The sequence below is a fragment of the Elephantulus edwardii genome, unplaced genomic scaffold, assembly GCF_000299155.1.
Source record: "Elephantulus edwardii isolate Elephantulus edwardi_28Jun2011 unplaced genomic scaffold, EleEdw1.0 scaffold00006, whole genome shotgun sequence".
In the NCBI taxonomy this organism is placed as follows: Eukaryota; Metazoa; Chordata; class Mammalia; order Macroscelidea; family Macroscelididae; genus Elephantulus; species Elephantulus edwardii.
Window position 1 is genome coordinate 15,554,051 of NW_006399756.1, and position 14,199 is coordinate 15,568,249.

General features: G+C 37.4%; 1 protein-coding gene across 1 annotated transcript in view; it reads right to left on the reverse strand.

Moving 5' to 3' along the window:
• Positions 1-14,199, reverse strand: part of ATRNL1 (attractin-like 1) — a 705,738-nt gene that overhangs the window by 595,578 nt on the left and 95,961 nt on the right. Inside the window, exons 9-10 of the mRNA XM_006879915.1 lie at positions 11,673-11,856; positions 705-859 (exon numbers count right to left, since the gene is read on the reverse strand). Of these exons, the coding sequence (XP_006879977.1) occupies positions 705-859; positions 11,673-11,856 (339 nt within the window). The remainder of the gene's footprint in view (positions 1-704; positions 860-11,672; positions 11,857-14,199) is intronic.

Below are 14,199 nucleotides of genomic sequence, written 5' to 3' on the forward strand. Positions count from 1 at the left end.
TTCTTGAAAAATATTCATAGTTACTTCTAGTCAAAGGTATTTTCTGAGTTTTCATATTGTCTAAAAAAAAAAATCTGGGTCTAGGGAGCTCTGGTGGCCTAGTGGCAAGAAGTTGCACTGCAATCCCAGAGGTATGTGGTTCAAATCCACCAGATATTCTGCTGGAGAAGGAGGAGCAATCTCCTCCTGTACCAGTCAGATCCGATTTGATGGTACACACACACAAAATAATAAGATAAAATTTTAAAAAAAATCTGACTTCTTTTAGCTCTACTTTCCCTGTTTTACCAGAGTCCTATTAAGTTCATCTAGTATATTTAAGTATTCTTTGTCTATCTTCAAGAAATCTAAACTGCTAGAAATCCTACTATTTGTACTTTACATTATTTTATAGCTCCTATATCAACCCATTATCAAAATGTATACATTAACACAACAGGGTTTCAATGTGCCTCCGATACAGTTAATAAAAACTTCCTACAAGGGCAGTCAAACCTAGATTTCTTTATGCCCAAGTCATTACAACACTTCTGTCCTCTTGGTCCTATTCTAATCATCTGTGGAAATCAGAACTTCACTCATAATCTTCACAGAATTAGTCTCTAAAAGAACAGTGTACACATTTGTCAATGACTGTATTTACCAAGGTCTATATGAAAAATGTCTTCTATTTCCTATTTTGTGCAATCCTAACAGATACATACCTATGTCATATGCCAGGAAATCGGCAGAAAAACATTTTGCACCGTTACTCAAGGACGTGTCATTATGGGTGTTTCCTCCAAAAATAAGCATAGCTCCATTGATAAGAACAGCTGAGTGAAGGTATCTGGCAAACCCACTTTCTTTCAAAATAGTCCTACAGGATAAAATTTAAAAATGTATTACAAAGGATAAAAAGACCTCCCTGATTACATATTGGCTCTAATTTCCATGTAGAATGTTCCCCTGTGTAACAACAGGACACAAAATAACTCAAAAATAGCATACATATTGCAAGATTTTATTTTCATTTTTAAATTCATGGTACTTTAAAATGCTTAAAGAAACAAAATATAAAGCCGAACTATTCTTCTAAAGTCTATTTTTGTTATCATTTCATTTTACAAAGGTAGGAACCAAGCATCCTTAAAACTAAAGGCCATATACACCATCGCTTTTAAATATCAAAGGAAGTAAGGAGTTCATGAAATTCAATTTATCCTGAAATTTATTCAGTTAAAACTACATAATAAACTCCAAAATATATATCTGATTTTTTTTCCTTTTGTTTAAAAACAAGTATTCTCCAATGATGAACATCTGATTTAAAGAAATTTCCCATCACTCTTTATTGTTATGTCACTATGATGTTGCTGCTTTGTGCTGAGTGAGAATCAATCAGCTCACAGCTGACCTTCCAGCAGGTTTTCAGAGGCTGAAAATCACAGAAGAGGAGACCATCCATTTTTCTTCTATGAAGCAGCTGGTGGATTCAAATTATACCTGCCTTTGAGTTGGCAACATATCGCCTTATCCCCAGGTCACCAGAGACCCTCCACCAATGCCTAAGCAAAGCAAATTCACAAGCATCTTCATTTGCTGTAGGTTCAGCTTTCAAGTCACTGAAGAAAATCTCCAGCTCTTTGCTGCACTAAGACTGAAGAATTGAATGTTTGTAGTTTGATTAACTGTAAGTTCTTATAGACAAAGGAACAGATTCCATTCACAGCCTGAAATTGCCTGTATAATGTACATGCATAGTGTAAGGACAGCAAGTCTAAAACTCAGTGTATTTTCATGAAGTGGACAACTAAATGTCCAACATTCAGATTTTTAAAAAGAGAAAGAATGTTGCTACTGTTCTGATTCTAAGCATATATTCACTTTGTGACTTTGATAAATAAAATTACAGTTTGTAGTCATATGTCTAAGCCTTTTTTTTGTTCAACAGTATTTATGAAACTATCACAATGTTGTATGTAATTGAACATCTTGTACATTTTAAAGAAACATTAAAGTTCATATAATTGCTTTTTTATTTCAATTCTATTCTGAAAGAGAATAATATACATTTGTATTCATAATCATATCAGACCTTATGAAAGGATATATGATAAAGGTACATAGCCATCTAAATGAATCCATTCATAACTACACCAAATAAACTTTTGATTAAACAAATAGAATGTAAATACATTCATAATTAATATACATATGATGACAGTTAGGATATATAATTAGTATAGGCAAGTATCCCCTATACCATGGATTACAATAGCAAATGTCTAAAAGCATGGATCTGTCATCTAATAGCATTATGAGAAATTCCATAAATTCTTTCTCTAGAAGAAAAGTTGTAATTTGTAAAAAGTATTTTAAACAAATCATTTAAGACCTCAGAAAGCTGTGCAACGAGCAATAGCCAATGATGAAACTTTTATTCAAGAAAATCTTGCCAAGCTCCATAAAAGTGAGAGTCATGTCCATGGCATTTGACCTATGACCTCGTTCTAGTCCTTCCCCAAGTAAGTGATGACAAGAACACAAATCTTTCTCCATCCAGCTCATAGTCCACAGCAATTAAGATTTCACTGAAAGAACGGAGCTGCTAGCATTTCTCATGACCTCAACGTGAACCTCTAGGCTGTAGAAGTTCTCTTTCAGGTAAGAGAGACAGATCTGAAATTTCCCATCTCATTCTCCATCCAAAATGACAACCATGATGTTGCCTTTAAAAGTCTATCACCTACTATCTTTGAGTGGACACTGCTACCTTGTTTCCAACTACCTTCAAAATCCGCCTGCCAGGAGCTTGAGCAAGACATACACTGTTCCCCACTCTCGTACCCTGCTCCTCACGCGACCTCCCGGGTTCCTCAGGACATTCATTACTGAATGGTTTTCAACCAGTCCAAAGCCTTGTGATTATTAGGAAGGACAAGAAATAAGAAAACTAAAAGGAATCCTCTAGAGTCAAAACAAATTGGAAAATCTATCCTCCTTTGAAAATAGGTTCAAACTGAGTTTAATCTGACAAAGAAGCTACCTCCGGGCAATACCGAAAACAATAGAGTAATATGCTAAGTCTGAATGGAGCCTCCAGACACCCTGGTGGTATAGTGGTTAAAGTACTCAAATGCTAACCAAAAGTTTGGCAGTTCACAATCACCAGCTTCTCTGTGGGATTAAAAAGAAAAAGAAAAAAATCTTTACGTAATTAATAGAGATTACAGTCTGAGAAACACTAAGGATAAAGGTGAGACTTTCATTTCTCTCCTGCAGGGTAACTGTAAATCAAGATGAATCCAACCTGAACTGGTTTGTTTTTAATCTTTAAGTGGAAGCCAGCAGCTGTGTGTGATAATAGCACAGACAGAGGCCTGACAGAGAGGTCAGGGAATAAAATGGCTAGAGAAGGTCTTTCTAATACTCTTGTCCTGCCAGAGTGACTGAATCCATACATCACTAGACTGCACCCTCTGAGAAGCTACATCAGATAATGCATATTCAAACAAACTTGACCGAAAGACTACCAACTGATAAACAAGCCAGAGGAACAACAAAACACAAAAAAGGGATGGGAAATCATTATCCTGAGTTGCTATAAAAGATTATTATTTTATTTTAATGATTAACTTTCCAAACACAGGATAAAGTTGAAAATAGCCGGTGTACAATCTCCAAAAATCACCTGGAGGGTCAATAATGAACTGATTCTGATTCAGGAGCAATGAGTTTGTTTTATATTTTTTTGCTGTTGTTGTTTTATATTTTTTAAAAAATTACAGCTTGAAAGAATATATGTCTCATATACAGGCCATAGAAACTGCCTTTTTAAAAGAGCCCAGCTGTTTAGACACGGCAGGCAGTGACTTCTGTTTCAGTTATTGTGTCAGTTTCTCTCCTTTAAGAGTTTCCCTCACTTTAAACGACACTCTGCTTTGCTAAGCATGATGTCCTTCCAGAAACTGGACTTTCCTCATGATGTGTCCAGAGCAAATGAGCACAAGGTTCAATAACCTTACTTCTAAGGAACATTCCAGCACTATGAATTCTAAAACTAGTTTGTTTCTTTTGGGAATCCCTGTTAGAGTCGATATTCTTCACCAGCACCAAAAACTGAATGCATCCCCACTCAACAATGCTTCACTAGCACCAAAAATGTTTTCACTGTTTAGCTTTCACATGCGTAAAATTCCCAAACCCACAGCCAGCCATTTTATTGTTGTTGTTGTTATATGCCATCAAGTCGCGACTCACAGTGACCCTATGAACAACCCTAAACCCTGCTCTATCCTGTGCCAATCACACCATCTCCAACACACCTGCCCTCATTACCCCAGTCACTGAATCAATCGACCTCATAGAGGGTCTTCCTCTCCTGCGCCATCCCTCCACCCTCCCAAGCACGATGTTCCTCTCCAAGGACTGGTCCCTCCTCGTAATATGTCCAAAGCATGTCAGACAAAGCCTCAAAATCCTTGCCTCCAAGGAGCAGCCCGGTTTCACCCTCTCCAGGACAAACCTGTTCGTTTTCTTAGCAGTCCATGGTACGTACATTCAATACTCTTCTCTAGCACCACAGCTCAAAGGCATCAATTCTCCTTCTATCCTCCCTAGTCATTATCCAGCTCTCTGATGCGTATCAAGTGACTACAAAGACCATGGCATGTATCAGGCGCACCTTAGTCTCCAGACTGACATTGTTGCACTTTAGTACTTTAGAGAGGTCTCTAACCACAGACTTTCCCATCACAATCTAATTAGTTGCAATTCATAGTGATTCTCAAGTGGATTTCCAAGGCGATATATCTTTACAAGAAGAAATTGCTCCATCTTTTCCCCTCAGAATGAATGGTTTCAAATGAATGGTTTCCCCTCAGAATGGTGGTTTCAAACTATCAACCTTTTGGTAAGCAGTACTACATGTAGCACTCTCTAACAGTAAGAAGTGACTAAAATGACCACAGCTTTGTCAGGTGCACCTTAGACATCAAAATGACCTTTTTGTTTTTAAAAGTCCTTTAAAAGGTCTTGTACAGTGTATTTGCTCAATGCAATATGGTATTCGATTGATCTGCTGTTTCCATGGATGTGGACTGTTGATTCAATCAGAATGAAAAAATACTGACAATTTACATTTCTTCATTTATCATGAGATTCTCTACAGGTATAGTTGTGATGATTCCCTCTTCTTTACATCGAGGTGTACTGTATGCAGAAGACTGGATGTAGTCTCTGACTTTCAATAGGAAGCATTTCAAGTCATCTTTCCAGAAAGCAAGGTTATGTTATCTTATATCATAGGTAGTTAGTGAATCTTCATCCAATCTTAATGTCACATCCTTCACCAGACAGTCTAGTGTCTTGGATCATTTGTTTAGTAAAACACTGAATAAGGAAGGCTAAAGACTAGAATCCTGCCACACCCATTTCCAGTGTGAACCACTCTGACCACTCTATTCTCTTTCTAAATCCTAACATTCCAGGTACAAGTCCTTATCACTCTTTGTCATGTTATCCTTAATTTGTTATGCACCATACAATTGAAGTCTATATAGAATCAATAAAATGCAAGTAAACATCACTCTGGTGTTCTCTGCTTTTGCCAAATATTCATTTGACATGATCTATCCGGTCCACATTTTCTTGTTAAACTAGCTGGAATTTCCCTATTTACTGATATAAGTCTGTAGCAGTTTCTAAATTATTTTCAGTAAAAAGTCTGCTAGTAAAAAAAAAAAAAAATTAAGAATATTGTTAAATTACTTCCATATTCATTTGGTTGCCTTAGTTTGGAATGGACACAAATATGGAATTCTTCCCATCAATTAGCCAGCGCAGTCTTCCAAATGGTATGATATAGACCAAATGAGTACTTCTGTGAATTGGTAGCCAAAGTATGACCTGAATTCCAAGTATAAACACCACTAAAAGTAATAGCTGTGATGCATCCATCACTGGATGCTTTAATGGAAAAGATTATATACTTGTTACCAAAACTGAAAATAAGTCTTTTATGAGAAGTAAAGATGATCTTTCTTTGTGTTGTTGTTGTTCTTGATTGCCTTCAAGCCGAGCATGACTATATGAACAAAAGGCCTGAAGCCCTTCTACAACTATCAATATTTATCAAAGTTCATAGAATTTCTGGAGGCATGTTATTTGGGAAGTGGATGTCACTACAATCTTTACTTAGGAAATCATAATATTTTTTTTCAAATGAATGAATGGATATTTAACAAAAAATAATCTGAGAAGAATGTCACCTTAAGTTTTTATTTTCACTTTTCATTTAGGTCACAGAAAAAATAAGGTTCTAATTATTAGTAGGAAACGACAAATAGCAATTGGACATTGAAAACAATAACACATACATAATATTCTTACACATATCTGTGAGTTGACAAAAAAATTAATCAAAACAAGTACTGAAGTTTAGAAGCTGAGAAAAAAAAAGCCCTGAAAATTCATGACTCTAAGGTCATTAGTTAAGTTTATTACACTAAGTTATCAGAGGTGACTGCAAGTATTGTATTATTAAAACCTTTGCTCAATTTAAACTAAGGACTGCTTTACATATTCCTCTTTAAGGTGGGGAACCAATGGATTATATCCTAAGTCTATTACAAACACTGGTTTAAAGACCATGTAATACTAATCTGATAAGATAAAATACATTAAATTGGTCCTGGATCAAGCTATTCTTCATAGTATGACTCATGTTAACACAAACTCTTTTTAAGGAAATCTACCTTCATCCTGCACCTTAAAATATATCCTATATAGGATAATCATGAAAATGAGGTAAAAAATGTATGATATATTAATTAAACAGACATAAAAATGTGGTGATAATGGCCATGGATCCATGGTGATTAATTTTATAAAATGCAGCGTATGGGAATGACCATATGAAATACAATGTGAATGAAGGAATCAGTGAAACAACTCTGTACTGAATGAAACACAATGTATATGAATTTTGTATCCAAAAATTTGACTGTGAGACAATAGTACAACAGATAGCAAAATGAGATCCACATGCACACAAAAATAAAATTAAATAATGTATTATTTTTAAAATCTAGATACTGGAGAAAATGAACAAAAAGTAAGAAAAACTTTTTGAAAGGATTCGAAAAGTCCTTTTAAAAACTCAATTCTCACATAACTATGGAGTCAGAACCAACTCACAGCTAACCAATCATCCAGCAGATTTCCGGAGGCTGCAAGTCCCACCAGAGATAACTGTCCATCTTACTCCCATGGAGGTGCTGGTGGATTTGAACAGCCAGAGGCACCACCACTAACTTGGCAGCACAAACTCTGTAAGTCATGTGGCCAAAGCTCCCACAAAAAGTCCTAGAAATGAAAGTTTTAATACCTGACATTAAAAACTCAATCGATGGATTTAACAGTAGAGAGATACTTGAATAAACTAGAAAATGTATCAGAAGTAATTAGCCAAAATGTATGTCAGAAGAAGAAATGACAGTAATTAGGAAACAGATGGAGAGAGAAGGAATGTGTACTGTACGTGTGATACAATTAATTAATATGGTCCTTTTCCATAATTTTGGACTCATGTACTTATAACTTGTTAGTCAAGTTGTATCTTCTAGGTTTCAACACCCCCATGATACATCTTCAAGGATATGAACATGTACGGCCAAGCACAATCAATAAGAGTGCATCTAAATTCCAAAATCAATCTCCATAATAGTCTATGTGTTTCCTACTGCCAAAGGGGCCCTTTAGAGTAGTGAGAGAAGATCTTCACCCTGAAACCCACAGCGTCCCTTTTCAGCAGGAAGTAGCTAAGAGAATACGCCATGCCCTTTTCCTTATGACTCAGGGTGAAGTCTCTCTCAGGGAGGAGTGATAGGGAATGGCAAAGGACACACTGACAAAGAAGATTAATCAGAACTGGCTTTGACAAGCACTGTGGCATTTGGACAAGAACAAACTGGGAGGAGGGTAGAGAGAATAGTGCAACAATGAATGAATGGAAACCCCAAATCTCTGTAAATGTTTATGAAAATTAATAAAATATAGAAGAAAAAAAAAATTAATATGGTCCTTCCAGCCCCAGCATTCCACTTTGTGATTCTAGCCTCCCTATCTTGAGATCATATTCAAGGATGAGGTATTTCTTTTATTAAAGAGATGGAATGAGGGTGGGATACAAGCCCTACCCTGAGAGAAGGGATTACCCAAGTCCTAAATCAGCTCATAGAATCTCAACACTCACTCGGAACATGGCATCTAGCCTGATCCAGCTAACAGCTGATAAACTACCACAATAGGGATCCTGGCCCATTGCTCTCCAGTCTCTGCAACATCAGCCTACATCACCCACTTTCGCCTGAGTCATTTCCCTGCCGTGTTTTGAATTTCTGTGGGACCTTCCAGTGAATCCCAGAATCTAAAAGATATAGACGGAAGAGGGAGAACTGAACGGGGGAGGAATAATGAGGTCAGGACAACGGAGTGGTACAACAGGTCGGACATCTGGAATATTGTCAACTTCCATTTATAAGAAATATTTTCTACTAATGATTATAAAGGAAATCATTCACAGAGTATGTATACTTCTGGACAGAAAGTAAAGTGTAATACATTGCATGGAAGGAGACTGTCCATTTTTCCTCTGGTGCACTCGAACCACATGCCTTTGGGACTGCAGTGCTATTTCTTACTACTAGACCACCAGAGTTACGCAGGTCACCATAGCTAACTGACAAATTTGTAATGAGTGTAATGGCTCATACACCCCAGTAGAGTTTAAAACTTCGAGGCCCAGACTCAGTCTGTAAGTTGTGACTATGACCCCTCTTCTTCAGCACACCACCATAGTGAACCTGAACAAAGCTCTGACTACTTCTCTGCTTTCAGAATTGACAATTATCTCAAGGAGAAAAGGTGCATGAAAGGTGGGGTCTCACCTCCATTAACATTCATCTTCTCCTAGATGCCAACCTATGAATTGCCCCTGCCTTAACAGTCCTGTGACGCTACACACAGGGGTCATTCCTAATCTTTCTTAGCATCTCATTTCAAAATTATCTGCTTCACCACTAAATGATGTGCCAGCTCTATCACACCATGTCTATGAAAACTAGAAAGCTAGTTCCGAGATAACGAAAACTAGATATCAGTTTGTACAACTAACACATGTTTTCAACTGTATCAAAACTGAAAACCTGACAGTATAAATCCAGTAGATTTAAAAAGAAATTAACAAAAAGCATCAAACTCAAAGAATGCTATGGAAACATTAATAATTAGGAAAAAAATCCTTTTAGTGTTCCTGGGTGACTTAATCTTCTTAAATAATTCAGGATCAAATAAGATATTAAAACATTGTAAATATTATGTTTCTGATGTTGTTATTGCTGTTGTCTTCAAGTTAAGCACAACTCATAGTGACCCTATGAACAAAAAGCCTGAAGCCCCTCTATAACCATTGACATTTATCAAAGTTCATAGAATTCCCGGAGGCATGTTGTGTAGAAAGTGGATGCCACTCCTGCTTCCAAACCTGTCATAATAGGTTATTGTTTGCTGAGTAATCTGCGATGTATAGTGACCATGTACAGCAACCCTTCCCTGTCCTGAGCCAGTCTCACTAATTCCAACACACCAACCCCAGTCACTGAATCAATCCATCTCATCCCGGGCCTCCCTCTCCTGCACTGTCCCTCCACCCTTCTGAGAATGATGTCCCTCTCCAAGGACTGATCTCTCCTGGCCACATGCCTAAAGTAAGTGAGGTGAAGCTTCAAAATCCTAGCCTCCAAGAAGAGGCTTGGTTTCACCCTCTCCTATTTGTTTTCTTGGTGGTCCATGGTATGTTCAAGACTCTTCTCCACCACCACAACTTGAAGGCATCTATTCTTCTTCTGTCATCCTTAGTCATTGTCCAACTCTCTGAAGCATAACAAGTAACTGGGAAGACCATGGCCTGGATTTAATTATCTCAAAAATCAAATAATGGAGTTCCTTTTTTATTGCATACCATTGAGTCAGACCTAACTGGCACAGGAGGAGAATGCCCATCCTTCCCCAGTGGAGCATCTGGTGGATTCAAACCTCACACCTTCAGGATTGCAGTGCAGGTTCTTGCCACTAGGCCACCAGAGCTCCCTAATAACCAAGTTCTGGTAGCATAGTAGGTTAAGTGTTTGACTGTTTCCAAAGTCAGCAGTTCAAATCCTCCAATGGCTCTGTGAGAGAATGATGAGGTAGTCTCCTCTTGTTAAAATGTACAGCCTTATACCCGACAGGGAGTTACGCTAGCTCAGAATCCATGCAATGGCAGGTGGATGGGTAGGTTTTGGATTAAGGAACACATCTCAAATATTTGTTTGCATAATATAAAACTGTCACAATTTATAACCATACTCTTCTGTGCAAAAAGTTCACTCTAAACACTGAACAAACTTTGTATGCAATACTACATCCATTCCATTGGCAAAACACCAATAAGACTTAGAGTCATCAAACCCTGGTGAGAATATGAACACACTCCAAATAAGATTCTTCTGGTGAGAGGAAGAGTAATTTGCCACAAATGACTTGAAAAACAACTAGGAGCATGCAGTAAGATTGAAGAAGAAAATAATCTCAGAAAAAGAAATGTCCCCTCTACATACCTACCCTACCAAGAATTCTTTTCCAGGAACGCATGAGAAAACTGATACAAGAATCACATTGTTTATGATAATCACAAGGGAAACTTAACTACTTAACCACCACAAAGGTTTATATTTCGCATGAAGTTAGGTGCTAAAAGCAAATAAATACTTCTTAATTTTAAATGACAATAAAATACAGGTGTGAAAAACAGATCCCCCAGGGAGCTCTGGTGGCCTAGTGTCAAGAAACTGCACTGCAAAAAAAAAAAAAAAGAAAACTGCACTGCAATCCTAGAAGTATGGGGTTCGAATCTACCAGATGCTCTGCTGGAGAAGGAGGGACAATCTCCTCCTGTACCAGGCAGATCTGATTTGACGGTACACACAGAAAAAAGAAAATAATAAAAAGAAAAATGAAAAAAAAAAGAGCAGATTCCCCAACAGATAATATCAAAGTTACTTTATTAAATTGTTCATCTGAAATAAACAGGGCATCAAAACAAGAGAATAAATTCTTTTATAGGATCAGAAACTATTTCAAAGTCAATCATTTATAGTAATGGTCGCAACAAAGACAATTATTTTGTGCCTTTGTGACATATGAGTATAGAATTCGTTGAAATAATGATTGAAACAGTTCTTTAGTGTCTCCCAGAAAATTTTTCATAATGATCACTATTGTACAAATATACTATACAGACGTTAAGAGCTGGACAGCTAACCAAAAGGTCAGAAGTTCAAATCCACCAACTGCTTCATGAGAAAATGATTCGACTCCTCTCATCAAAATTCAGTGTTGGAAACCCAGTGCTGAATTATCATCAGTCAGAATTTACTCACTGGCTGGTGGGTGGTTTTGGTTTAAAGAACACATATTCAATATTCTTAATAATGCCTACCATTTTTAATAATTACTAAATTTCCCATAATTCCTATTATTACACAATTATAGCTGTTTTTTATACTTTCATATACATATAATGAATAACTAATAAAAAAATAACTAATGACAAATAACCTCTTTATCATGCTTCCATTCAATCTACTCACCAAGTCTTAGTGTTAACTTCATACTTATAAAGATCATCTACTAATCCGTATTTGTTGCCTGGTAATGCTTTATAACCTCCGTGAACATAAATGGACTTTGTTATCTCATCATACACACTGGTATGTCCATAGCCACCTTGTACAATGGCTCCTTTTGTTTCTGGAACAAGCCAAGTGTTAGATGCTGCAAGAAAAAGAAGATATTCATAAACTCGTAGTAGTATTAAGAAACATAACTAACACAGCACCAGAACTACCAACCAGCACATTTAAAAACCACCGTCTTATAAATAAATACAGTATACAGCCACGGGAGAAGGACGGGCAATCTCCTCCCATTTGATTTACTGCTTTGAAAACCTGCTGAAGGGTCAGATATGGGTCAGTTCTGACTCAAAGGCAACACAGATTTAGTAAAAAAGTACTTTCTGAAACTATGTTTTAAAGTGGTAGAGTTAAAGCTGAAAAAGGCTTGTTTTTCCATAATGAATTTAAACTTTGAGTTAATGATAATACCATTTTTTTGTGCAAAAAAGGAAAGCTTTATTCTCGTACATATTGCTGTCACCTGAATAATGTGTACTATTTTATGAGCTTCTGCAATGTAATGATCTGAGTTAGTCTCTGATGTACAAATAGAAGAAAGGCATGATCCATGCTAATGAAAGACTTAAAATTCATTTGAACATGGAAAAAGAAACTTAGCACCATACTTGTCTGTTGACACTGAACCCCATTTTCTCCTCTACAGAATTCTTGGAGCTGAGGATGAAACTCTGAAAAATAACTTTCCAAGCCTCCTTTTACAGCTGGGTTGCTGTTAGCTTCCACTGATGGGCTGTATGGTGACAGAGGAGAGAGGAAGGCGAGGGGGAAGAGCAGGAGCAAGCAGGCAACTGCAGTTTCTAGCAACAGCAGCAGAAGTGACTTCCGCTCTGTGGTCACCTAGGTACCTTCAGTAGTCAATGGCAAATGTGGGCTCTTGGAATCTAATCTGGTTGAGCGGTACCTCCTAGGTTACTGGGTTACTCTCCTCTTTGATGTTTCTATCCCTTCTAACACTTCTGTAATCCATTGCCTGTATTAAGTCTCATTGTTCTTTGTATATGTAGGAAATAGTCTTACTTCTCACTGCAGACTCACTGCATCCAACTATATGCAGGCATGCTTTTTACAATCACTTTTTTGCCCACTGTTAACTGTCTATTGGGTTTTCCAAGAATGCAAGGCAGGAGACTGTCTTTCTCCAGCAAAGCCATGGGTAGATTCAAACCACAACAGAGTCCTGGCCTTGACCTAGCAGAGCAACTGACTATTCCTTATGTGTCATCAAAAAAAGACAATAGCATGCTGGGAAAGGTGGAGGGGAAGAGGAAGAGGAAGATCCTTAATCAGATGGACTGACACAGTAACTAACAAGCATGTTACATTTCTTTAACTGATGGGTCATAGCATTTAAATAACTCTACATTTGTACTCTTTTGGGTCTTTATGCTATTTTTTTTAAATGATGCCATAAACAAGCTAGCGATCATATCATTAAGGTCATTATCTAATATGCCATTGTTAGGTGCCACTGAGTTGAGTACAGCTCGTAGTGACTCCGTGAACAACAGATCTGAATCCTGTCCTGTCCTGTGCCATCCTCACAATCTCTAACATACTTGAGCCCACTGCTGCAGCCAATGTCAATGTCAAGCCATCTGGTTCAGGGTCTTCTCTTCTGTTGTCCCTCCCAAGCATGATGTTCCCCTCCAAGGAATAGCCTCTCCTACCAACATGCCCAAACTATGTGGGATGAAGCTTTATCATCTTTGCCTCCTGCGAGCACCATGAATGCACCTTCTCCCAGACCTATCTGTTTGTTCTTCTGGCAGTCCCTGGGAAGTTCAGTTCTCTTCTCCAGCACTACAGTTCAAAGGCATCAGTTCTTCTTCTGTCATCCTTATTCACTGTCCAGCATTCAAGTGCATAGCAAGTGACTGAAAAGCCCACAGCTTGAATCAGGGGCACCTTAGTCCTCAAATTGATATCATTACTTCTCAATAACTTAGAGAGACTCCCAACTGCATACTTTCCCAGCACAATGCATCTCCTATAGTACATACTGTGTCTCAAGAATTAGCTCATTACTACATTTTAATCTCTTTACTTTAGCATTTCCTGAAACGTTTAGCAATTATACAAGTTTATGTAATCTTAGCTTTTGTAAGGTCTACACACACACAGAATAATTTGCTAAAATGGTATTTTACCTGTAATAATAAGACATTATTACATTATCTAACTAGTTTTTAAAAGTTCTGTCCAAATTAAACTCAGCAGTCAATCCCAAAGCTCATGTCAACAAACATTTGTTTTTCATTATTTCTCTGGCTAAATTATAAGAAGTCCTGGTGGCAAAATGGATAAGCACTTGGCCACTACCAAAAGGTCAGCTGTTCGAATCCACCAGCAGCTCTGAGGGAGAAATGGCTTAGCAAACTACTCCCTTAAAGATGACAGCTCAGGACAACCTATAGGTCAG